A 26,830-nucleotide genomic window follows, 5' to 3' on the forward strand; every position below is an offset into this window, starting at 1 on the left:
ACAGCCATGGCAGTTTCATCAACAGTGGATTTTCCTGGTTGGGGTTGTTGTTCTTCATGGTAGGTAATGTCAAAAGCGTAGTCGAAGTCCACCAGTGTCCACCATTATTGAATCCTGGGCTGCATCAAAAGAAACGTGGCCAGCAGGCTGAAGGTGATTCTCCCTCTCTACTCTGCTCTTGTCAGACCCCACCTGGAGTGCTGCATCTGGTTCTGCATATGGAGAGAGTTGGGGTAATACTCAAATCAGCCAGATAGAAACTTTATAACACAGTTCTGAGTACTAGATACCAGGCATTCTTTATTACAACATTACAATAATTCTTCATTACATTCTTTATTACAGTCACTTGGAGGGAATTTCCTCTAATAGATGCTCCGAGTGTCAGGTGAACAGTTTTTATCATGCACACTGATTACATATTCATTAGCTATCCCCCCTTCCTTGACTATCTTACGTAGTCGCTCCCTTTACCAAAGTCCTTCTATGGTTCTTTGGGGTCTGGCTTCAACATCTGGTGTCCTTTTTAGGGGGCTGTTTTTCGACCCCCGCTGTTGATTTAAGCACAGTATCGCTGTTTGGCATAACTTTGTCAGCCTTGCAGAGCTGAGCTGACATCCTGCTTGCGTTTTGCATGACTTCTGTTTGCCTGAGTTACATCCTTAATTTATTTCTCCAAGGCTGTTCTGTTCTGTTCTACTATCCTTGATAAAAGTAAAACGTTGTGCTGTTCTGCTATTCTTATCGAGTGAGTGAAATGCTGGTCTACTGTGCTTATCAGGCGCTGCTCAGCCTGGAGAAGAGAAGGTTGCATGGAGACCTTCGATAGCTGAGGGGGCCTACGGGAAAGCTGGAATATTCGTCCCCACTCGCAGGGGGCAAAAAAGCCCCGCCTCGCCTCCCATTCATTGGGACTGGGCGGGCAGGCGCAGGGCGGGCCCGCGCAGGGGATCTAAAGCTGCGGCGGGGACTCAAGGCCTGCCCGACCCCGCCAGCGCCGGGTAAGTGCCGGGGATGAGGTCGGGGCCGGGGCCGGCCGTGCGGCGGTGCCGGTGGCTGTGGCCCCACGCGGTGCGTCCATTTTGCGCGGTGCAGCAGGCGCAGCGCGCTCCCGGCCCGCTGCCGCCCCTGCGCGCCCCCGCGGCCCGTCCCTCCCGGAGCTCCCCGGCCTTCGCCGCCCCCCGCCCCGGGCTGCCGGAGCTCTGCCGCAGCCCCTCTGCCTCCCCCGGGGTGCCGGCGGGCAGGGCCTCTCCTGGCGCTCCCGGAGCGCGTGGGCGCACGGCCTCCTCCGGCCCCCCTGCCCTGTGCCAGAGATGGAGAGGGCCAGGGCAGAGCTGGGGAGCACGCATCCGTGCCTGCCTGTTCCCGAGCGAACCCCTTTCCTTGCTTACCTTCTCTCTGCGGTGCGAGCAGCGCCGCAGGGAACACGCTGTGCTGGAGCTGAAGGCCCAGGTGCCAAGGAGAAACCCTGGGCCGTGTCCCTGACGGCCTTCCCATGGCCAGGGTAGCTCCCTAGGGACTGCCATGCTGTGCTTTGCTTCCTTCATCACCACCTTAAAAGAGGCTGAGAATTTGCCGAGAATGCCGGTGTCGCCCATAGGGCTTGAGCCATGCCCGTACCCCGGGATGCTGGAGTCTGCTGCTCCCAAAGCTGCTCCTGTGACCAGGACAGCGACTGTCTCCGTTTGGTTTGTCAGCGTTTTGCAGGCAGCTGTCCTGGCTAACAGATGCGTCTCATCTCTTTTGTACATGTATGTGTGAATGTGTGTGGCAGATGGGGTGGAGCTGGGGGAACCGCTAAAAATCTTGAAGAGTAAATTCGCATGTAGCTGAGGCTGGGCCGGGAGATTGGGACTACGAACGTGGTTAGTTGTGTTGTCAGCTGCTAGAAACATTCGTTTTGGAGCAAGGTGATTCTTGTACGCGCTGTATAGGCTCGTAACAGAAAGGCAGTTGCAGCTCTACAGAGGCTGCAGATCTGGGCAGAAGAGCTGAGGTGGTCCTGGTGTTGCAGCTTTATGGGTTAGCTGGCACTTAGCTCAGTGGTTTTGCCGCTTGTGTGTGGTAATTTGAAACTGTTATTTCAGGCTTGCGCAACAGCTTCATGGCGATGTCCAACATCAGCTGGACTAGTGGGTGCCCTATTATGCTTCCCTTTGCCCATCTCTGTGGACTCTGAGCCATGGGGGCAAGTGGTGAAAATGTGGTCACACATGGCAATGTTGGTGTCGTGTGGGACCCTCTGCAGTGAGACAGCAATGCTTCTTGAAGCTATTTACTTGCTGATGCTTGATGGTCTACTGTCTCCAAGTTAGAGGCAAATACAGTGAAAGCTTGGAAAAAACAGGTGGAAATTTACCTTTCTGGTCAGGTACTCTGTGGACGTCTTTTGCCTTCAGCGGCCAACTGATGTGTTTTTTGGACAAGTTTTCCATACGATGCAAAAAGAGGAGGGACAGTGTAATGGCAGAGGCTCTGTAGGTGCAAGTGCTGACCCTGGCACAAAGAAGGAGCAAGCTCATGCATTACCACAACTCTTGAAAGTTATTTTGCATTCAAGTATTTTGAATGTCTTGCATTTTGAGCAGTCTGGTGGGGACAGACCTTGACTATGCTCCATCACATGCATGCCTTAGATAGTCACGTTGGCTTTGAAATAAAGCCTTTTCTTGAGCAGGGGAACTGATGGGTGTTTGGTCCCTGATTTATGCCACTTTGTTGGTATTTGTAAAGTTTTGAGCCTTACTGCGTGTAGGGCTGTGCTTAACAATGAGAGGGAGTGTTCAGAAGGCACTGCTTGTTTTGAGTGGGCTGTAGCAGAAACCTAAGGCCTACCAGGCTTCTAATTCAAGCAGTTCAGTTGTGAATGTGGGTGAGACACAATATGCTCTTGACTCCTCGTGGAGTATATTGCTTCCATATATTTTCTATACGGAAGCAATTAGCTCAGAGAAGAGGAAGCTAGTAACTGGTTAATCAGTTACCAGAGAAACCAGTTCTGAGTTGTATTGTTGAAACATTTGTCACTCCCTTTCTTTTTTTTTCCTCTTCCTTCTTTTTTTTCTTCCTCCTTTTTCCCATATAATCTACTGCCAGGTGGCAGGTAGTGTTCTTCCTCGTGGTGGTGTGCCTGAGCTCTGTGTCTCTGGTTGTGTGACACTGTGAATGATTCGATTTTGTAATCTTGGAGTCCATTTCCAACCTTAATGATAGCATGATTCTGAGATGACGGGAATGAGTACCAATCTAGCTGGTGTTGAGCACAGTTGGTGGCCTGGTGTGTGCAAGGGGGAGGAGAAAGGATTGGTGGGAAAAGAAGAAAAAAGCAGATGGATAAGAAGAGAGGGAGAAATACGGTTTGAGTGAAGGAGGGCAGGGGTCTTATTGCAGTTAATGCCTCTGTTACCTTTAGTCGACTCTTGATCTAGCAAGTTCCTCCACCTTGAGGACAGGTTAATGAGACTTACATAGCCTTTCAGAAATGTCACTTGCAATTGTATCCCAGCTTTATGTGAGTAGGAGACAAAGTGGTAAGTTTAATTCTCTTCTTTTGACCCGTATCCGTGATGCTAAAAGCATCAGTGTAGAGTGGGGCAGGAGGAAGAGAGGGTGAGTTACTTTGTCTGCAGATGTGCTGGGTAGATGCTGGCAAGATTTATTGGCTGTGCCATTGTGGTGCAAAGGGCAGGTGGGGATGTGACACAGCCCCTTTGCCTCTCCTGAAGGATGAGCTGAGAAGTCCTGCTGACTTAACTGTATGTTGAAAACTACCACTACTGACCATCAGAACCATTGAGTCAGTCAATACTGACCAGAGTTAGTAATCCAGGGTAGGTCTTCTGCGTACATCAGTCTGTTTGGCAGTATCCTAGATTTTTTTCATTACCTCTTACGTTCCCATTCTTCATTATGTCAGGGTCAAAATCCTTGAAAATCTGTCATGTGTTGAATGTGTTGAAGGTGGTATTCATCTGGCTATGTGTATTCATCCATGTCTAGGGTGGTCTAGATGGGGAGGGATGGACATTCCTGGGATGTGATTCATCTCGGCCCAGTGTGTTAAAGTAAATGAGTTGAGACCTGATGTGCTCATGTACTCATCTGCTTTCCACTGAGTAGAAAAGCAGGCATGAATGGTCTAAGTGTTTTATCTCAGGAAACTTGTGAGGTTCTTGGACTCTCAATGACTTTGGGAAGAGTTGTGGCAGTTTTGCCATAGGGGTGGGTTTGTTTTGGTACTTGAGCACTTCCTCTTTAGTACAGTTGTTGCTATGTTACTGGCCACTAAAACCTACTTAAGAAAAAAAAAAGGGAAGAAAAAGGCATAACTTAGTCTGATGGTCAAACAAAACATGGAGGCTATTACTTGCCATATGATGGACCCACTAGTTATGGGATTCTTGACTATTGCCTATGGTTCTTGGGCAGTTTGGGGGTGTCAGGGATCAGGAGCTGTGGCTCCCACCTTCCTGCTGCGGTTTGTAGAAATCTAACACTGCTTGCCCTGGCAGCACTGGCTGGGGCTGCCTTCCCTCAAAGATGAGTCAGCAGCTGCTACCCTTACCAGGGTTCCTGACTCTGCTGGAGATCACCAAGGTGGTGGATCATAAATTCTGTGAATGGTATCAGGTACAGAAGTGCTTGATTTCAGAGTTTCCAAAATAGAATACTGTGAGATGCTTGGTTCCAGGTACCTTTTTTCAGTTCCTCTTTGGTTTTGGTTTTTTTACTCAAGTGACAAACTGTTCAGAAAATATTTGTAACTTAGGTTGGCAGTGTTTGAGTGAAGTGGTCCAGGATGCTGCACAGATATCTCAGTGTGCAGACCAGCAAGGATGAGGATGTCTGGGTGATAAAAGGCAGTGGTGATATCGACCATTTGGGGACATTTACAACTGCAGATGATACACTTGGAGCAGTAAGAAAACAAGTCTGCATTGGTAACTGCTGCTCTATATTTTGGCAGTGGACCACATTGGTTGAGTGGTTTGATTAAACCAAAGGTGAGTTTGCCATGAGTTACCCTTTGGGGTATATTTGTAGGATGTGGTGTAGTGGCACGTTCCGTTGCTGTAAAAAAGATAGCATGCAAAATCACCCTTTAATTTTATGGGTAAAGTATGCTGACATGCTTGGATGAGCTTGCTTCCAAAGGATCTGTTGCCCCAAACTGTTTACTGTGAAATCTGGAGTCAGTAAGCAAAACCAATTCTGGAAAATTAAGAAGCGGGGGGAAAGTTCAAGCTTTAAACTGTAACAAAATCAGTCCACTGTTAGCTAGTCATAGTTTCATTTGGGAACGATGATGTAGGAGGTTTATTCGGATGTGTATGCAGCAGGCTGTGATCAAATCACAGAAATGACTGTGATTTGATAAATGAACTGTTTCCTTAAGCTGAAGAATAGCTTGCTTTTGTCAGGTGACAAATTCTTAAACTAGTTGGAAATAATACATTGTTGAGTTTGTAGAAATAGGTTGTTCTGTTGCAGTGACTCCTTTATAAAGCAGCTTCAGCTAGCAATTCCCAATCAAAGGATGCTGCTGCATGCTGCTTTATTTGTTTTTCTCCCTCCAAAAAGTTCACAAAACAGGGTGACCTGTAACATATGTGACATGAAAACTCTTACTCTTTGTCTCACGTTGCAGGGACAGTCTGTGCATCAGGATGGTTTGTGTGCTTATAGCTTCCAAAAGCTGAGGGGAGGCTGTTGAGAAGAATACAGCGCTTGGCTGATGTAAGTTTGAAGTGAAGTGCTGTACCGTTGTCTGTCTGTCCATGCTGACTTGAGGAGCATTAGGCATGTCCGTTCTGGCTGTGCATTTGGCTGGAAGAAAGGAGCAAAATGTTCTGGCACCTTAAGCAAAAAGAAGGTACAACACCCAGAAGTCATCAGCTGGATGATGGATTGGGGTGGAGGTGCTACATCTTGGAGGAGAAAAACAATAGGTGTTTGTTGGGATTTTGGAAGTGAGAACTTCTGTGAGAAGGAAATAGAAATTTGGCCTTTAGCAGCTTTATAGTTCAGGAAAGGTACCAACACAAGCAATACAGTGAAAAGTGTAATAGCTAAGTAACTGGAGAACAGCAGAAGCAACATGTTTATGCTTTGCTCTGGAAGCACTAGGATCAGTGCTTGGACAGTCCTGAAATCCAAAGTTTTCTCCAGGAAGCACTCTTATTTTTGAGGAAGGTGAACATAAGTAGGCGTCATTGGTCTTGTGAGAGAAGTGCATGTCTGAATTGTTAAACCCTCTAAGACTATTCAGAGACTTTCATATCCTTTTATTAACTGTCCACAGAAAGACCAGTCAAAATTCATCAAGGTGTTTTAGCTGCAGCTGGGTCTAGGTGCAGTCCTGTCTCCCATTTCGAACATAGGTGTGGTGGAGTTTTTGTAGATGTCTGCTAGAGCCCTGCAGTGGCTTGGGAAAGCAGGTGACTCTACAGGGCTATAGCTCCCATCTCTCCTCCAAGGGGTAAGTTTATGCCTGGAGGTGCCTGTCTTAGCCTGTTGGTTACAGAGAGGGGTGAGATGACACCCTAAGTCCCCATGCTTTGGAGTGGGCAGAAATCCTGCCCCTCATAACCTGGTTGGCATGTGAAGAAACACAAGGATGACCCCCAGAAAAACTTGTGTAAGTGATGAAGCCACATTGTTGTTCTTTGGCTGCTCCAGATAAACCGTCACAGACGTTAGAATACTTTTGAACCTGTTTTTTCCTTCAAAGGAAATACCTGGAGAGCAGAACAGCATGGTGTAGGGCACCATCAAAAACACAAGAGCAGTTCTTTGCTTTTCATGCTCCTGTTCAGACCCTTGGGGGGAAAATGGTAATTATAATTTGTTTCACGTACTTTGCTTTAAAACCACCTATTTTCTTTTGCAAGTTCCAGCACAGTGGAGCTAAGCAGAATATTTACAGCCAGTTGTTTGTTTCCTTCTTGGTGTCATTTATAGCATCTTGCAGCAGCAGAATTTATTGTACTTCAAAGTTTCTTGTTCTGGGTGAGTGACATGGGGAGAAATGGCACTCCACATGTTCTGAGAGGTGTTGCATTATACATTTCAAGATACTTCTCCGAGACTGTCATATCTAGGTCTCTCTGTGTACTCCCCCAGTCCCATAAACATAATTAGGAATGATTTCCTTTGATGCCAGAATGATGATGGGGAAAGAGAAAATAACGTTTTAAAAAGTTAAGCAGACTGGATGATATTAGTAATTTTTCTCCCAATAAAAAATGCATACTTACTCCAAACACTGTTTTGCTGATAGCGACACAATTATTTTTAAGGATAGTAGTATAACTTTCCTTGACAGGACTGTGTGCTGGGTGGCTTCACTTGTCTCTGTCAGTGGGTTGCAGGAACAGTTTTTGGGGCAGACCAAGCTTCTGCATGAAGGGCAGGGAGGTACAGGTGGCAATTCCAATACATTCAGAAATCTGAGTAATATTTTACCCTACAAATTGGATAACTACTACACTGATGGGGTTGAATAAAAAGTAGATAACAAATCTGGTTTTTAGCTCATGGGAGTTAATTACTTCTGTAAGTTGATTTGTGCTTCCAAGGGAGTCTGAACAAGCTCTCTTCATGGAGAGGTGTGGTTTGCAAGACCTGGCTTTTGCCTCATAGTTGGCAAAATAAACTGTAAAGGTGGCTACATGGTAATGCCTCTCCTTGTGCAAGACAGGGAGCTGAGTCTGCACAGTATTTTGCAGTGGCCTCATGGCCAGGTTCAGGCCAAGTCTGCCAACTTCTTTCATTTCTTACCTCGTGGTATCCCTGTATTGTCCCTGCTGTCACTGCTCCTTCAACTATCACACCCAACAGCTTTCTGCCCAAATCTCTCTTGGGCTGGCCAGTGTGGAGTCCTATGTTGAGGTGGTGCAGGATCCCTCTGCATGGCATTGGCAGCAGTGAGACCTGAAATGTGTGGCTTGTGGTCTGGCTCACAGTTTGGCTGGTCAGTGTCATCTTTGCTTTTTGAGGGTAAAGAACCCCACAAAGCCCCACAAACTTCAGTAAGTCTTTCTTTGCTCCAACACAGGACTGGGAAGCCTTTTATTATGCTTTGGATAGAAGTTCTGAGATAAATATGAAATGGGTTGTGCTTGGATGCCTCTTTTCCCCAGTCCTTCCCTATAAGCAGCCTTTCAGCCTTGAATGTTTGGGTTAGGTGGAGGCAAAACTCTTCTTAAACAACAGCTTTCCTGTCCAGGAGCAGGAGAGAGCTGAATGGTGAACTTGTGCCTAAGAAAAGAGTATTTACCCAAAGCAAAAAGCCCTCCACACCTCCCTTACTGTGAAATTTAATTCCTCATCAGCGTTTTAGCTCTTTTCTGATGAGATTTATTTAAGTAGAATATGTAAAAACTAGGCTCTGATATCTGTATGTGAAAACAGGAATGATTGGTTACCTCACTGCCATACTAATCAAACATCATGCTTGTATGATTTGCCATGCTCCGTACTTACTTTAGACTTAAATGCCTAAAACAGATGCAGTTTTCTGAGGCATTTTGTTGCAAATCCATCAGTTTAGGAGTTGTGAAGTCTTTGTAGTGACAGCTTGTGGGATAATTTGCAAAGCACTTCTGAGACTTGAACTTTTTTCCACATAGCCCCATGCTTTATCTCCTCCAGTCCACCTTCTTGCAGCATCCTCAGCTCCCATTTTTCTGTGAGTGAATGTATGTCTGGGCTACACTGATGTAGGGATATCCTGTAGTCCTGGCAGCCAGGCTCTGTCACTGACCTGTGCAACTGATTTCCATCCCAAAACTATGGTCCCTGGTGAGGCTTGTGTCGTGGATGGGTGGGGAAAGGGACAAGTTGGAACATTACCATATCCGAGTTACGCTGGGAGTGTGGCCGCACCATTGGTGCTCAGCATGCCCCTCTGCCTTGGATTGGGATACCCAGACTGCCTCCTTTAGGGCTTCCTCTTGTGGGAGCTTCCTCCTGTGGGAGCTGTTCCAAGGCAGCTGGGGCAGCAGTGGCCCATCCAAGTCATGCACTGTTGTCTCCTTCGGCACTGAGTGACCGTGGTTAGTGGGGTATGTCAGGTCAAAGGGCAGTACTGGTTGAATCAGACAGTAGGATTCAGTCATTGCTTTTGTTCCAGTGTGCATCAGGTCACTGTCTTTCAGGGGAAGGCCCTTCTGAAGAACTTTCCAGTGGGAATCACTTGGAAGAGTCACCCCTGAAACTGCAGACATGCAGCACCCTCTCTGTTGCAGGAGAGGCTGTGTCTGCACACACCAGCCAAGGGGTGTGAAGTGCTTGTCTGTGCCTGCAATGATGAACATGTGATGCTTGAAAGGAGCTGATCCCTCCCCAGCCCTTGAATTATGGCTGGAATGTGGGAAAACTGAATCTACAGGCAAACATTTTAGCTCCTTTCACAGTCAGCTTCTCTTCCTTATGGTGTAAATCATAGCTGCAAAAAACTTTAGTATTAGGCCTATAGTCATACAAGTGTCCTCAGAAGGTTGTAATATATTTTTAAATTCAGCTGATGTGTTCAATGAAAAGTTAACTTTGATTTCTTCAGAAAAGGAAAGCTTTTCTTATTTCTTCCATTGTGTTCGGTCACTGTCCAACAGCCACACCAGGGTGCAGGGCTGGCAGGTCTCACTTGGAATTCTGCATGGGGCAAGCCCTTGAATGGCCTGCAAATCAGCGGGAAAATTCATAAATTAACAAAAATATATTCTAATTACTTGCTAATGACTTTGTTTTGGTTTCAGAAGCCTAAAGGAGTGGTGTAAGATAATTTGAATTTTCACAGAATCCTAGAATAGTTTGGATTGGAGGGAACCTTTGAAGTTCCATGCAGTCCAATTCACCTGCCATGGGTTTGCTCAAAGACCCATCCATCCTGACTCTGAGTGCTTCCTTTGCATACACAGTTACCCAGGGATAGCAAAACCTTTCTCAGAAGCCTGCAATCACATTGGCATAAGGCAGGGAGCCCCATTTCTTGACCACATAGAATTTCTGTTCCTCTCCTCCCTGCATGAGTGTGTGTCCAGCACAGGCTGAGTTCTCCCTTGTGCGAGCAGTTCCTCTAAGGTTTGTTACAGAGCCTTTCGTCTGAAAAAGCTCTTCAAACTCTGCCACCTCATTCACAGAAACAACACTCCTGCTTTCCCAGTAAGGGAGATGGATCTTTTGCTTCAATTCAGTACCCTTTATGGTAATGGAGGAAGTTTTTAATTGGGACAGTGTTTTTTTTAACTGGGACAGTTTTTAATTGGTGCACCAGTGCTGGGAGTGTGCCTGTTTGAGAAGCATCTGACCTGCAGAGGTGCTGATCCACAGGGATGGTCACAGGTCCATGGTCCAGCCTGTCACTTACGGAGGATGCTTTTGGGTCACTTGGCAAGGGTGACCAGGCTCTGCTGCTGCCTCATGGCCCTGCCTCCAGCTGGAGCTGCCTCTGCTCACTGTAACCTACCTGCTGGCCTCCACCTGTTCCCCACTGCTCAGGGACTTAGCAAAGTCCAATTATTTATACCCACAATGATCTACCCCTTGTCCACACCTCAAAATCTCAACTCAGCTGTGCCCTTTGTCCTGGTGAAATAACGGTGTTTGGGGAAGCCTTCTCCTTCTTTTCTTCTGTCAGTCTGATTGGATGTGTCCCATGTGTGTGCAGGATACCTTTTGTTCTGCATGAAGGTTGGGGCTCTTAAAGTTCTGTTTGTTTCCTCACTATTGTTTTAATAACAAACCAACTTCTGTCGCTGTCTAACTTACTTCCTTATCCCCTAAGAGACATTTCCCACCTTCTTCCCAGCTCTGTTGTCCAAGGACCACAACTTGTTTATGCTGAATGACACAGCCAGGGGGTTTTGGCTAAGCAAAGATCTGTATTCTTTTAGCTGTGTTTAAGGAAACAGAAGCTCACTTATTTAATATTGTTTTCTAGAACATAAATTTTTTTCTGATCAATGCCAAGGCTGAGTCCCTGGCAGATTATGGGTGATGGGTTTTTTCAAGTGAATCCCTGCCAGTCTGTCTCAGGCTTTCATTTGAGAAGTTTAATTATCAGTGGAGATCCCCTTTGGTGTTATGACAAATTGAGGGAGTTAAATCAAGCAATTTGCTTGTAAGGTGTAATTTGAAGTCATGCTGAGGAACTATTTGAGGAGACTGTAGTGGAGCTGGTGGGAGACTTTTCAGTTAGATGCTTTTTCATCAGAAAATAGTGATTTGTGTAATTAGAGAGATGTGATGCCCTTTATTGGCTAGGCAGGAAGACATTTCCGTAACTTTTTTACCTCTGAGGAGCTGTGGATGGCAAATGCACTGCTGTCCTCAAAAAATCTGGGTGCTGTTTTGAGCTGACAGCATCCTCACCAGCTGAATTTTGAGGTGTGGGCTAAAAGGGCTGAGGGCACTGATGGCACCTTTCACTGGATGGTGCTTCTTAGATGGGATTCCATCCTGGAAGGCATCACATCCCTTTCCTCTGCCTGGCTGCTGTCTGCAGTGGCTTGCCATCTGGTCAGCTGTAGTCACAGTATTGAAGTTTGTTTCAGTGGTGCTGTTTTCAGCATGGTTCCCCAGGTGGTTATTCTCGTACAGCTGTGGGATGATATGCAGTAGTGTGGGGAGAGGAAGATCTGGTTCCATGATTTAACCCTCCCAAAACCAACATGCTGTCTGGCTGCGCCTGAGTCTCCCCTGCTTTGAGGCAGGGCGCACTATATCGAGTTGGAATCTAAAAGGTGTTTCTCTAACCTGTTTTTGCAACACTTGTGTGGTGGAAATTTCACATTGTATCCTGTCCCAACCTTTCATTGCGCCCGTAGTTAGAAAGTGCTTGTAACATCAAATTCCCCGCTGCAAATTAAGCATGGTATGGTTTGTGTTTCTGCAGTAAGTAGGGGAATTAATGTCTATCCAAGCTTTTCCCTGTTGAATGGCTTGCTTCATTTGATGATAATCACAGATAGAGCTTTGTGCAGAAGAAAGGGCATTGCAACTTCCATTTTGGAGATTTTGAAGATTGAATTTTGAGTGTTTGAAGTACTCGTCTCATGACTTTCACAACAGTAACCTCTCTCCTTCTTTTTGGTCAAAAATGACTGCTCATTTCAAAATGGATTTTGTGTATCATCACAAATAACCCAGATTGACTTTTCTGCAGGTATTGAGACAAAACACTGGAGTTTGCCTGCTTTGAAATTTTGGGGAAGTTAAGAATTCCTGTCTGAATGTGTGAAAAGGGATGGTGTTTGCCATCTTGGAAGTTGTCCTGGGATGAGAGGATTTTCTGACTTTGGTACAGCCAGTAGCTGTGACAGTTGGGAAAGCAGGTTGGTGAGCTGCAGCACCCTGATGCTCTCCCACGGCAGTATTTGAGCCCCAGCACCTTCTTCATGTCCAGTGGGATTTGGTGGTTACCTTTCAGTAACTGATTGGTGGTAAGTGGGTGGTATAGGGTCTATGGAGAGTATTTTGCTGCTCTTTTTCTGGTGGAATAAATCCTCCAGGTCTGTGAGGCACCTGGAGAGGAGCAGGTGATGTTGCTTTGAAAATGTTCCTAACACTCTGGAGATTGACCAACAGCAACCTGCAGCATGCCCAGCTATCTGTGCCAGTGGGCTGTTCCCACAGCACCACCTCTTGCAGGGTGTTAAAGGATCTGCTCAACAAAGGAGAGTAATATGATCCCCTTCATACAGGCAGTGTGCCTTTAAGCAGGTGAAGAAGATTGGGTTTTGTGTACACTGCACACCAACACCTGTGTGTGCCCTTATCTTCATTTAATGTGTCATTTATATTTAACTGCATGGCTCCCTTCCTCTGAGTAGCAAATGCCTTGGTAGTAACTGGTCTTGGTTTTTAATGACAGAATTGGCAAAGAATATAACATTAATGTCCATATATATATATATATACACTCTGATGTAATCTAGATTAATAAATGTTGAGGTATATGCATACATTTGCGTATATGTGAAAAAGAAAAAAAAGTTATGATAATCAAGAAGGGAACAATTTAACAGCACACAGACAATACATTCCTTGTCTGGTTAAAATACTTTAGAAATCTCTTCACACACAATGAAACAAATGCAAAGAATTGCAGCTATTTAGGTGGCATTTGGCTTGGACTCCTTGCCATTGCTGCTGCTCTAGTGAGATAATTTCCAGCTTTGCATAATGCTTGGTCCTGCCTTTGCTTTCACTGGCCTCTTTGCTGGTGGCTGCATCTGCAAATGGCTGCCATCACAGTCTCCTGAGTCGGTCCTCAGCACTAGTCCCAAGCAAGTCTTCTCTAAGCTTCCTGCCTTCTCCAGCACAGCTGATGGGGACACTTGCAGCAGCTTCAGGGACAAAGCCAGGTGCAACTTAGGGTGTGATGCCACATCCTGTGCTTCTGTTTATAAAAATCTAGAGATAAGTGCTCAAGTATCAGCGTCTCCTGTGGCCGTCTTGTCTTTGCCCTGTTGCTTGTTGCAAAGCAACAAAACATTGGAGATTTTAAAGGCAAGCCATTTTGGAAAGACATGTCTGATGCAATACCTGCTTTATTCTGTAGTAGATCACATGCAGGACTGATGCACCTTGGTGACTTGATTTTCTGAATGATGCTTCAGAAAACATCCAGGAGTTCTAGTTTGGTCCCTTACATTATGATCTTTTGCATTTAGGAGCCTGCAGTCAAATCTGACACCCCAAAAATACCAGTAATGCTAACAGCAGTAGTAGGAATTGAGGTTTTCCACCTCTTTTCCTGTGTAGAACTTCTGTGTAAGTGATATTGCCTTGGGGATGGAAGCAGCATACCCAGCCTTTTGAAGAGGGCTCCCAAAGGGGTTTGTCACCTATGTGTTGATTAGCTGGTTGGCATCATCATTACATGCTTGTTCAGGGACCATGTTTGAGCTAAAAATACAGGGTGAAAACCATTCCGCATTGTCAAATATGTCAGCATGGTGCAAGCACAAGCTGTTTGTTCCACAAGCTCTTTTTTCTGCAGACTTGTAACAGTGATTATACAGCTGTATGGGGGATACTTCAGCATCCTTTTGGTCTTCAGCAAATGTGAGATTGTCCACAGGACATGACTTTGCTGTGAGAGAAGGGTACTGATGGCAGTAGATGTTTCAATGTGTTTCAAATGGATATAAGCATATGTGAGACAATGCTGAATGAAGATTTCTGCTCACTTGTCCTCCAAGGAGATATCTGGGGTCTTTGTTGGCCAAGCAGCAAGGTTAGGCTTAGGTTTTCTTCTTTCTGTAGTACCAAACTCCTTGTTCTGCTTAATCTGCTTTAGTGTTATGCTCTTCTGCAAATTGGAGGTGAAAATTCTCAGGAACAGCAATGCCTTGAAATAGGTAAGGAGTGGCATTTCAGAAGCTGAAACAACTGGTGATTGTTGGGGAAGTGATAGTATTGCTTATGTAAAATGGTGTCCTGTCAGCTTATTTTTACACATGGTGTTTTATGTTTGGCTGAACAGATGTTTATTATGGTTTACTCTTTGCTCAACCACATGGCAGATTGCTTATTTTCTTACGGGTTTGTTTTGAAGAATGGGGAAGGAAATCTTATCAACCTGATATAATAGGTATGTTAACCATTAGATAAAAGGAGGAAGAATCTCTTATTTTAATTGAAAATACAATAGAATCAAGACACAAAAAGTTGGACAGGGAACAAAAGTAATAAACATGAAATGCACTGTAAATACAAGACAAGTACCAGTGGCAGTTGGTCTATTGAAGTTGGTGGGAGCTTTGCCATCAACTTCTGTGGGACAGGATTCACCCAAGGATGTGGCCCCTGACCCAGGGTCCACCCTGCTAGGCTACCTAGGTGTGTCCTTGCTTCCCACCACTCTCAAAGACTTTGGCTCCAGCCAAAACATGGAGATACCCAAAGCCTTGGAGTGAAGCCATTCCCTACCCAGAGTCTGAGTGGCTGGGGCTTACAGCTCGATGTTTCTCATTGCAGAAACCAGAGCTAAAGCAGGAGTGAGAACACTAGGCATGTGCAGAACAAAGCTGAGCTGTATTCATTCAGATTCAAGTTTCCTCAGCTTGAAGGTGGTTAGGTATCATCAGGTGACATTTCTGGCATAATTTATATTGTTTTCTGTTGTTAGACTGCATTATGGCACATGAATACTGACTGCGCATTCAAGAAAACGGCTTATCTTTTCAAGTGAGGTTGGGAGTGGAACCAGCCCAGAACAAAGGGTCACTTCAAAGTCAAGGATGACTGTTTCAGAAAGCAAAATCGCAGCTGGATCCAACTTCTAAGGAGGGAAAAAATCATAATCTCTGCCAAAATTACCCTTTGATACCCTTGCAAAGATAACAAATGATACAGAGAAGGTTTTGGGCAGAGGTGTAATGACTCTGTACTACATCCTGCTAAACCAAAAGATTATTCTCCTGAAAAAAATCCGTCTTCATTGAAGGTCTCTTTGTCAAGCTACAGTGAATATAATTGAAAAGAAAAGGTTGATTTTGTACTTGCTGTTTCAAAAGCAAAGAAAACATGTAAGAGATTCTTAGGATGGTGATCAGTCACCAGTTGTTCAGTGAGATGAACAACTGTGCTGTGTGTGAGGGCCACAGAATGTGGCTGCAGCGCAGGTGCTGTGCCCTGCATGCAGCTCCCTGTTTGCTACCTGCAGGCTGTGGCAAGTATTTTATTCACAGCAGAGATGCTCAGACTTTGAGATGCTTTTTGAGAACGAGGGAGTTGATACCTTAATCTGTATATCAGCTAGAAGAGCACTGTCTGCTGGCATTAAGCCAATTGTGGGATGTTGGTCTTTATTTCTAGGTCTGTAATAATTAAATAGCCTTTCTTCTAAGCAAATTATCTGTAAAAAGCAGTTCTGCTTTATTCTTGATGGCTCTAGTACAGCTGTGAACACCTGTAGATGAGCCCAAGGGAGCTTCCAAATGAAATTGCTTTGAAATAAGTTTATTCTTGGATACTCTTGAGTGATACATAAACTTGAAATAATTCACTAGATTTTTTAAAAAAAATAATAAATTGTATGTCCCCCTGCCTCCCTCACCTTGATTTTCTGCATAAGAAATGTTCAGCAGCTTGTAAGAAGAAGCCCAGTATACTCAGCAAGGTTGACATCAACTTGGAGATGCAAATCCTGAGGAGCACATTGCATAAGTCACTGTGGTTTGGGGAGTTCTGAATCTGTAGCCTCCCCAAGGGTGAAATCTCTGAGTTTCTCTGGTGCTCCCTTATGATGGATCCAGCTCAGCCTCAGAAGTCCATCAAGGCCTGACCAGGGCTCCGTGCAAAGGACACAAGAGGCACATCCAGCTGCACTGCATCTCTGCAGACCTCCCTGGCTCAACATTCAGCTGCATCCTGAGCTGGGCCATCTCTGCTTTCTTTCTTTTTTCTGTCTTTATTAATAGCCTCAGCCAAGCCTTCCCTGTAGTCTTCTGTATTGCTTCTGGGCCATTAAATGTCTAAACTTTGCCATAAATATTGACTTACCACTAAGTAAACTGTTTTTCAGTAGTCCTTTGGCAGGTCTTGATGTTTCTGTACTGCAGAGTAGACCCATGTTTGTCCTGAAATCCAGAGTTTGGTTCTGAGTCAAACTGGTCTTGCCTTTCACATTAACTTTGGAAGGTAAATTCATTAACGCATGTCTGTTGCTCATGGTTGGTTGTAGTTAATGGCAGCAATTTCTTTGTTTTGTTATGGAGGGCTTTTTTTTGTACCTTCTGCAGCATTTTTTTCTTCTGCGTGGCACTAGGATTCTCTCCATTTCCTGGAGCTTCAGGCTGAATATAAACCAGTACCACTGTTGGGCAGAGTGGGTGAGTTAGCCACATTGCAGGGATATTCATGAAGGCATCAGCGTTATCTCTCTGCATCGCTCTGGTGGGAGTTAAGCAAAACCTAAGACTTGGGTCATCCTAGAAAGCAATAAAATTCATAGAGGATACTCCAGTGTCACAATCTTCATGTCTGTTTAACCCAATTCAAAGCTGGGGACTGTCCCACCTGTCCCAGCTTTAGGGAGGTGGGCAGTTGTCCAGCCAAAAGCAATCCTGGCTGACACGGATTTGGGTAAGGTTCAAGTAGGAAGGAGATTGTTCACTCAATCTGTCAAACAAATGCACTTAGGTGAAAACTTGGGTCTGTCTTCCTGCTGAAGGGAGAAGATAGTTTTTCTTCTCTGTATGTGTTGGGAACTCCCATGGCTAATGAAAAGAGATTTTTGTAAGATTGGCCTAAAACCTGCCTTTCTTTGTCTAAATCCTTGTCTGTTGGGAGTATGTTTGAGAACTGTTGGTGGGATACAATTCCTGACACAGTGGGCTTTGTAAATCCTCAGCCCTGTTCCTGCAGTTGTAATTACTTCCTCGTAGTAGGGGAGTTTGTGTAAAGCCAAGAGAAAGGGATTTAAGTCAGGATTTATGACTGGTGTCTTGGAAAAGTGAAGAGGATTTTTGGTTTTGTAAGTTGATGCTGTGGTGACAAAACTGAAGTATGGATTTAACAGTTGACTCAGTTAATTAAGTTTCTTAGCATGTATTTTCCCACCTTTTATACTGGGTTTTAGCTGGAGCTGATAAAGTACCAATCTCACTGAACTGTACTGTAAATTGCATTTAGGAGTATTTTTGCCCGCATGTTATTTTCACCATAGTATTGATGTTGGTGTGCAATGTGTACTGCTGGAAAATGTATGCCTCAGTCCAGCACTGCATCTAAATAAAAGACCCTTTTTCCTTTTCCATAATTAATGAAGAAACATTTTTAAAGCCCTTTTGCTGAAGCCAGGCTTGTTGGTGCAGTGTGGATACCAGGGTGGGGCTCTTGGAGCTAGAGGATGCAGTGTGAGATGGAAGATGAGTTTCATCCTTGTAGGATGTAGCCACACAACCTGTGTATTTGTAGAGGAAAGCAGAGAAAATCTGATATCTGCACAACACATCTTACAGAGGAGGTTGTCCTGGAGTAGCTGTTTCCTCAGGCTGAGCACCTATCAGATTGGGATGCATTACATGCACCCCTGCAACATCTCAGGTTTAAATTCATCCCAATAGTACAAGGTTTGTGCATTCTACAAGCTCTCTGCAGTGTGAACCAAAGTGTGATAAATGGGGCAATTGGGACATTCACTTTTAAGGTACTCTCTGGGACAGAACAGGAAAACCCCTCTGAAATCTAAAAGACAGAATTTGCATTTTTAGTTTGCCCACTTGTACATGGACAGGGTGACTCTGGTGCGGGATGGGAACTGGATTGGAATATTGCCTCTCTCCTGGGATTGCACAAGGTTTGCAGCATGACTGAGAGCTGGAAGTAGAAAATGCTTTAGTTTTGTTTATTTTAATTGCCCATGGTTAAGTCTAGATAAACTGCCTAAGGAGCCATTTTGCTCTGTAAGAAGGTGGAAAGTGGGAAATTTCATTTGTGAAATATAACAGGGCTGTAGCATTGTACCAGTGCATCAATACTGATGTAGGAGGGTATTCTGGTCTGGATAATGATGGCAGCATCTTTCTTGCAGGCCCAAACAGGAAGATGGACTGTCAGAAAATTACCAATTTTGGAAACCAGCTTCTTCGTCGGAAAAATGTGGACTGTGCTCGAGAAGACAGTCGGCTCTCACGATGCCTCAACACGTTTGACTTGGTGGCTCTGGGTGTAGGCAGCACTTTGGGTGCAGGTGTCTATGTACTGGCTGGAGCTGTGGCACGGGAAAATGCAGGACCTGCCATCGTTATCTCCTTCTTGATTGCTGCCTTGGCTTCAGTGCTGGCCGGACTCTGCTACGGAGAATTCGGTGCTCGAGTTCCTAAGACAGGATCAGCTTATCTCTACAGCTACGTGACTGTGGGTGAGCTGTGGGCCTTCATCACAGGGTGGAATCTAATCCTCTCCTATGTCATTGGTAAGTACGGTGGATGCACTGCGAGACCCTAGCTGTAGCTCTGTAAGGTCACCCTTGTTTGGGTGCCTGTGTTACTGTTACAAAATACATGCTTCAGTCTTGCACTCACTGAGGATTTCAGGACTCATCAGCGGGATGCATTCTTGGTGGCTCCTGCCAGTTGGTGAGGTGAGTCATGTGCTGCTGGCTGAGGGTTTATCCTAATGTGGGCTTCTTGCTGCTGGGAATTCCTCTGAATCTCCACCTCATCCCTCTGGCATCCCCTGGCTGCTGCACACTTGTTAGGGCACAAAAGAGTGTCCCCTCTTCTGAGGAAAGAGCTGCTCACAGAAAGATGCTTTTATACAGACCATCTGTACTCGCAGCTGATCAAGGATTAATTCTGGTCCCTTTGGGATCTATTTAAAGTATCTGGAGATCAGAGTTTTGTCTTGTGAATTGCTGCAGAATTAATCTTGAGATGATCTGCAGGTTCACAGTCTCAGGAAAATACAAACCTAATCCCTTCTAAGCCCTTGACTCCCACTAGGAGAGGCCCTGGATCAGGCTCAGAGCATGCGCTGTGCAACTCAGCTGATGCACTGAAACTAAGCCACACTTTGCTAATTAAGGATTCATGTCTTTTCAAGCAGACTCTGGGCACGCTGCTTGTTATCACGCCTCTAGTTAAGGCTGCAACAGACTTGCTAGTTGGGAGTGAAAGCTTGCTAGTTAAACTGAAAACCAACTGTATGCTAAATTATTAAAGGGAGTTGGTTTTTTTTAAAATGCATTTTAGGGGATCTGTAAGCATTACCTTGGAATTTAGTTTCCATGGTGCTTGAAAGCTAAGATCATATCAAGAACAACAGAGTGGCATAGCAGCTGCCTGCCTGAGATCATGCTGGCTTTCCTCTGTGTGTAACGTGAAATGCTTTTTCCTCTTCTCCTCCTCCTTTTTAAAACAAAAAAAAATTAAAAAATGAGAAGATGAAAATCCAGAGTCAATTAAACTCATCCTCTTAAGAAATCGGAGTCCTGTAGTTATTTTGTGAATAACATTCACTGGAAGGAGTAAATAAAAATAATTTTTTAAAGAAGTAAGTGTGTAATTTCCTCCAGACTTCTAAAAGGGACTCTGATTAGGCTATATGTAGAAAAATTGAACAGACTTCTTGGTAATTTTTCTTCTGTTCCAGAAACATAATGATAAATCATCTCCTTCATGCCCTTCATCTAGTTGGTTTTGGGGCCCTTCCTACCATGATACTGGACGACCAAAATGAGTGACACAGCTATGGTTGCTGTCCCAAAACCTGATTCTGCAAATGCACAATGAAAAATTTTGACTCCTGAATGTTCTACTCCGAGGATCTGGTCTCAGAGTGGTATTTCTGAGATTTTTTTTCCCCTCTCATAATGGATTTTGAACAACTGCCTCAGTTTTTATTTCAGAGTTGACTGCTCACTGTACTTTCACAAGGCAGAAAATTAATTAAAAAATTAGTAGATACTATCTATGAATGTGTTCAAATACAACTTGGTTACTTTTTTTTCAGTCCTGTGTCAAGAATGTGTATTTGCAAACTGTCTTTCATAATTTGTGAGGAAGTGTGGCTAAGGTGGAAAAATACTGGGACAATATGAGGTATAGGAGGTCTCTTTGTCTTACCCAGCCTTTGTCTCAGTGCTAATTGCCCCTCTTGTGAGCAAGGACAACTCCCAGCAGCTTCTGGGGTGTGGAAGGGAAAGATATGTTGGCTGCCACTCTGAGGCCCCACTCAACTGGCTAGATGAGACTTTTGAAAGTGTTTGTAATGGTTCCTGTACTCTGGGTTAGACACACGGGAGAAATACCAACCAGATATTCTCAAGAGGTCAAAACAACACAAAACTTTACTGGCAAACTTGAGAAAAATCAGGGAACTTTGGCGAAAGACTTAGTACAACATCCAATCAACATAAAACACTTCTCACAGTGTTAATTTAGCCCATCCAGCTTAGCAAACTTTAAACCCATTCCATGTTAAGTTACTCAAAATGTTCCAAGAAGAGGGAATTAGAAGAAGGAGCAAAAGATAGAAAAGATACAGAAAAGCACACATAGCTACCAACTCATGGGTTCCAGCAGTGTTCAGATAGAAACTCCAAGGGGAAAGTAGGGTCAAGACATGTACTGGACTTGTGCTGAGTCTTAAAAACCCCTGGGCCCTCCCCCAAGGTGGGACTTCTGGTCATTTGGTTACTTAGGAGCTGGGTTAGGGTAAGTGGAGCCCTGTCCCTGGTGTGCTAATGATTGACACCACTGTGGGGCTGGAGTGTGTGTGGGGACAGGGCGCTGTCTCACCAGGGGAAGGCTTGACCTGCTCACTTACACACAGGTATCCCAAAATGTCTTGAGATGTCAGTCCGTCTAGTCTCTAACAGGCATGCACTGCACTTCAGAGCCAGGGATTTAGAGGGACAGAAAGCCAATTTTTTTCTTAATCTTGCTGAGAAAATTCCAAGCAGTGCATTGAAAATGAGCTTGCATCTCTAAGGGGCCTGGCCAACTTGGTGTTTTCATGCTGAGGTTCTCAGACATCTGCTCAGAAAGTATTATTAGGGTGGAAAAAGAAATCCTGGCGTCCCAGGATGGGTGGCCAGTAGCCTTTAATTCACTGATGTGACTTGGCTTGGGGGAGGGCTCATGTGGAGTCTTGGAGGTGGGTGAGAAAAAAATGGGCATGCAACTGATCAGTTATGGTCTAGAGAGGAGGAAGGTGTCCAGGACCAGGATCTGATGTGGACTTTCTTCTGGGATGACGTGGGTTTGGGGGAACTGTGCCAGATTGTGGGATGCATTTCAGGAACTGGAAAGTGGTGGGAGCTGGTAGTGGGATGAGTAGCAGCATCTCCAGTGAGTGGCCACTGCTGGGGTTTCCTGGCACTTGGTCACCTCCTTGTCTGTGCCTGTTCTTGCAGCGAGCCCAGCAGCTGAGCTCTGCAGTTCTCCTGGGAGCTGTGTACTGCAGGCAGGAGCCAAAGCCAATCTGGTGAGGCTGTGCTGACCCAGAACTAGTAAATCCTCCTGGGTACAAGCTGAATGTCTTTGCACTGTGCTCTCTAATAACAGCGAGATATTATCCAGGTGTTTGTGTTGTTGAAAGAATGTCAGATTGCCTCTGCTCCCTCAAGCCTGCTGGTTACAGAGAGTTTCAGACAAATTGCTGACAGTTACATGGAGCTGGCATCCAAGCAGCTGGCATCTAATATAACACATGCAGGAGCTGGGTGTTCCTGTCCTAGAACATGAAATATTAGAGCTAGGACCAAAAAATAGCACTAAAATAGTCTTTTTCCTCAAATCGTGCCAAAGCTAAGCTGAAAAATTGTAATGTGGTATCCAAAAACTTCTGCAGTTTCTCAAGATTAGATTGATGGCAGTGATGTCCAAACTCTTTAAAAGTGTTCACACTGCAGTTTTCTGTCTCAGTGAACAGAAGAGTCTCCAAACAGGTCTGTTCTGCTGCTTACTTTTTATGCTGTTGCAAAGCTGGATTGGTCAGGTGAGTTTTCCCAGCTGTGCTGCAGGTGCTGCCCACTGCTGCTGCAGAGGATGTGGCTGTAGGTGAACACAGACACTGTTTAACAGGATTGCAGGTGCTGGAGTTGGGACCTGAACACCCACTCACAGGTGAGTGTGACAGGACAAACTGTTCTGGGTGGAAAGGGGCCCCGATGGTATGTATACCCTGAGGAACTGCTCTGCAAGCCAAAACCAAGCCAACCTCTTTTTTAAACTAGGTAATTATGTACATGCAATTATAGTAGTAATTATAACATGCAATCAGATGCTGTTATGTGTAGTGTACTGTATAAGACACTGGGAGTGTAACTGTAACACTTTAACACAGGAGAGGGAGAAGTTGGCTTTTACCAAACCTACTTATTTTACAAAATCCTGTCTCTGTCTGGTGGTAGCTCTTTGTTGTTACTATTTCAGTTCTCTGAAATGACTTTTATGGCCCAGACAATGTCCCCAGCTTGTTTGTCCTGAGAGCCCAGGTGCAGTCCCCATCCCAGCAGGCTGCATGTGGTTGGGGGCTCTCGAACCGCAGCAAACAGCAGCCCCACAGGGCAAAGCCTAAGCACTTGCTGCAGGCAGGAACCATGCCACTTGCTACGGTCATCACCAGCATCCTGAAATAGGCTGACTTATGCTCAGATAACATGTAAATTGTATCTGAGTCCTTTTCCTGCTTGGGTGCTCTAGCACTGGAGGTCGGAGCAGACCTGAGTGTTGCCAGAGTGCAGAGCTGGGCAAGTGGTGTAGTCCAGGCTCTGGTGCTCCAGCATTGCACTGCTGGACAACAGCTGGCCTCTGTAAGGTCTCTCTGCCTGGGCTGCAGCCACCTAACTGAGGCTGCCACAGACTTCTTGCCAGCGTTACATTTGGACCTCTCTGGTCACAGAAATTACCAGGTTTGGGGGAAGGTCGGGCTGTTGGGGGTGTAAGGAAAAGGTCAGCCTGGGCAGTATCTAAGGCAAATTTGAGGTTTGCAAAGCCAGACTAAAAGGATTTTGCTCATCTTGTCAGCTCAACATAAGTCTGAAGCCCACCACCTGTGTGTGTTACCATCAGAGCAGATGCCAGGCATGAACACAGGCTGTAGGCTGGGTATGGAGAGGAAAGGCTTCTCCCAACACGTGGGAGCACATGCAAGGTTGCTTTGAGGCCCTCCATATTGAAAAACCTTACAAAGTTCCCCCTGGTTTGGAACATGTGCCAGCCACAAAGGGTGATCTTTGTCCTTTCTATCCTCTGGCAGGAACTTCAAGTGTGGCCAGAGCCTGGAGCGCGACGTTTGATGAAATCATAGGGCAGCACATTGAAAAATTTTGTAAAAAATACATGACAATGGATGCTCCCGGAGTGCTAGCACAATACCCAGACATCTTCGCCGTGGTGATAATCCTCATCCTAACAGGTGAAGCACTGGAGGGATTTGTGGGTCTTGCACTTCCTTCTTTTGTAATCTCATTGTTTGCGTTTGGAATGAGCATGGAGTCCTGATTTATTTTGGACAACATATTAAAGACTCTTTCTTTGCTACAAGTGTTGGATTGACCTATATAGCTGCTGTGGAGAGCGCAGGGCATAGCCTGTTTCCATGGTTTTTAATTAGAGGGGAGCATTCTCGATATTTTTTGAGCCACTTTTTAAACCTTCAATCAAATTTTATATAAGGAGGAAAAGAAAAGATGACTTGTTATCCTCAATCAGGTATGGAAGTTTAATCCTCCCTCCACAAATCCTATTACACAAAAATTTCATGCAGTTGATGTATCAACCTTATTCCCCCTTTGATAATCTGCCAATTTTTCATGCCTTGAGCCAGGAAAGTGAGGAAAATACAGAAAGAGGACTTATTTACAGTCTCATGTACTACTGTTTTGTTTGTTTGGTTTTTTTTTTTTATGTATGTGGGCTTCAGTTTGCAGAAGTGAATACAAGACTCCAGATAGATAAATGTATCACAGTCAGAGCCTCTTTTTTTTTTTTCTATTTCCTGAAAATGTGCCAAGGCTTTGATCAAAAATTGGAAAAGTTTTGACAGCTTGCAAGATCAAAATTCTTCTGAATGCTTACTGCTACTCCAGCTGAATCTTGCAAAGCATTACCAAGTTTAGGCAAATTAAAAATGACACTTTTTTACTCCTCTGTGACTTCCAGCATGCAGAAGCTGCAGTGTCTCACTAGCAAGGTTATCCTGACATTTCCCACTCTGATCAGAATGGCTTTCTCACCATATGAGCTGTGCTCACAGGGACAGGCCTCACAAGCAAGGGACAGTTTGGCATCTGGGTTTGCATTTGGATCTAGGACTACATTGAGGGCTGCTGAAGTCAATAGCAGCCCTCTGTTTTCAGGCTTACATCTGAATGGGAGAGCAGATTTTCCTCTTTCTTCATTTTTATATAATAAGAATTGCTTTCATTTCAAATCAGAGTCTGGTCTTTCACCTCAGATACAATTTAAAAAATTTAGAACTCCTTACATTAGCACTGCTGAGGTATAAAATTATAAAGGTTACTTTATAATAAGGTAGCTTTATGCTCCTGCATGAAGCAAATTCCATGGATTTTAGTGAAAACGGCAAACCATAATTTTCTAAAAAAAAGCTGCTGAATGCGCAGCTTTAGTTGCAGATATAATCACCACAAGTTTATGCCTGCTTGCACTGTCTGGAGCTTCAGATTTTTAAAAGGTATCTTACAAGTTTTCATGGGCTGGTATGCAGTCTTGTCAAATGCTTCCCTGATTTGTCTGTCTCAGCTTATTTCCTATTTTAAAAGAGGGAAAGGTGAGAACACAGGATGTTCCTCTCTCCTTGAAGTCCCTTAGAACAGGGGTAAATGAACACTGGGTTGTGTTTCTCTTCTCCCTCAGGCCCGTGTGAAGTTTTCTTACTTCTCCCTCAGCCTTAGATTTGGGTTAAAGGTTTCAGTTCTTAAAAATCAGGCACCTGAAGAGGAAGTTAAAAGAACTTGTCTATCTGAGAAGCCAAGCTATGCCTCAGTGTTTGCCAAGGCCTGTAGCCATGCTCTTCTTCAGAAGGGTGATCTTAAGACCAAGCTAAAATCTCACTGAACTTACTGGCAAAGCTCTTCCTGATTTACGTGGGAGCAGGATTCCCAAGATGCCACCTTCTTCTTTGTATTTAGCACTAAAAGTAGCTATTAGAAGTAGAATCCTCCTGGATTTGATCCCTGCTCATATTTCCCCCTATTTCTAAGCTGTATGTTGTTCATAACTTCTTCATTTGGCCAAGACCTCTAAGACAATGTTCCTTCATGAAAAACTGCCTGGTGTGTTTTCTCCAGGTCTCTGTGTGGAGTTTGAGGCTCTGGGAGTAGTTTAGGTGTGTTAGCAAAGCACTCTACCAGGGACATAGTCCACATGGGCATGCTGGGTGGGAAGGTGTGTCACACTCTGCAGCAGTAGTGTCTGGGCTGGAGTCCTCATCCTGCTTCTGGGTGAGTTAATCCTGAGCTACTTGGCTTTGTGAAGAACCAAGGTGTGATAATTTGGGCAGAGCACAGCATGAACAGTGATGAGCTCTGTCTGCAAGTCCCCAGCACCAGCTGCTGGTGGTGAAATACTGACCTATGCCATTTTTTCCCCAGGACTTTTAGCTTTTGGTGTGAAGGAATCTGCACTGGTGAACAAAGTGTTCACCTGCATCAACGTCCTAGTCCTTGCCTTTGTTGTGATCTCTGGCTTCGTGAAAGGATCTGTTAAAAACTGGAATCTGACTGAACAGGACATTTACAACACCAGCCACAGCATTTCCAAAGACAAGTAGGTTGGATGTTTTCATCTCAGAAACTGGTGCATTTTCAACAGCAAGTTTAAATGGGGGGTTGTGGACTGAGTTAGAAAACCAGTGTATGGCATGAGTGCCTCCTTTGCCTGATACCTTGGAGGCAAAGTTGTCTTTGGTACGTGTTTGCTGAAAGCAGGCTGTGCTGATGGGATGAAAATGCTAGGAGTAGGCTGTGTCAGCGTGGGCCCTGCTGCAGGACCAACTATTTCTAGCCTCATAACCAGAATGGCATCCAAAGTTGAGAGAAAAGAGCTCTTTAGACAATGTCGTACTCAAGGCTACACCAGGCTGGCTCTGGTACCTTTATGAAGCCATGTCCAAATATAGCTGTGTATGTTCTTGGAATACTTGGGCAATATCTTTGGGGCATTGTGATACCTTTTAGAGACCTTGTCCCAAATGCCTCAATAAAATGAAGGCAAGTTGCAGATTATTGTAATGCACTGCAGCAATCATATCATAAATCTGTTTTTAATGATATTTTGCTGCTTCGCCAAAATTCTGTCATCCTATACAAGATCAAAATTAAGGAGCTTACAAGGCTTACCAGTAA

At 44.8% G+C, this 26,830-nt stretch overlaps 1 protein-coding gene across 5 annotated transcripts in view; it reads left to right on the forward strand.

Moving 5' to 3' along the window:
• Window positions 1–880: 880 nt before the first annotated feature.
• The window catches only part of SLC7A1 (solute carrier family 7 member 1), a 39,574-nt gene continuing 13,624 nt past the window's right edge, over window positions 881–26,830 (forward strand). For 2 of the 5 annotated variants that reach the window (XR_014852623.1, XM_085062180.1), the window contains exons 1-4: window positions 884–1,001; window positions 18,545–18,928; window positions 23,719–23,877; window positions 26,078–26,252. Coding sequence is in view for 4 of the 5 variants with exons in the window: in XM_085062180.1 (XP_084918306.1) it covers window positions 18,559–18,928; window positions 23,719–23,877; window positions 26,078–26,252 (704 nt within the window). In the remaining variant the exon portion in view is untranslated. Of the gene's footprint in view, window positions 1,002–18,544; window positions 18,938–19,025; window positions 23,878–26,077; window positions 26,253–26,830 lie in introns of those variants that run through there. The other 3 variants (XM_085062194.1, XM_085062202.1, XM_085062208.1) reach the window with 3 other exon arrangements.

The sequence above is a fragment of the Lichenostomus cassidix genome, chromosome 1 (assembly GCF_008360975.1).
Source record: "Lichenostomus cassidix isolate B80296 chromosome 1, HeHo_3.0, whole genome shotgun sequence".
Lineage (NCBI taxonomy): Eukaryota > Metazoa > Chordata > Aves > Passeriformes > Meliphagidae > Lichenostomus > Lichenostomus cassidix.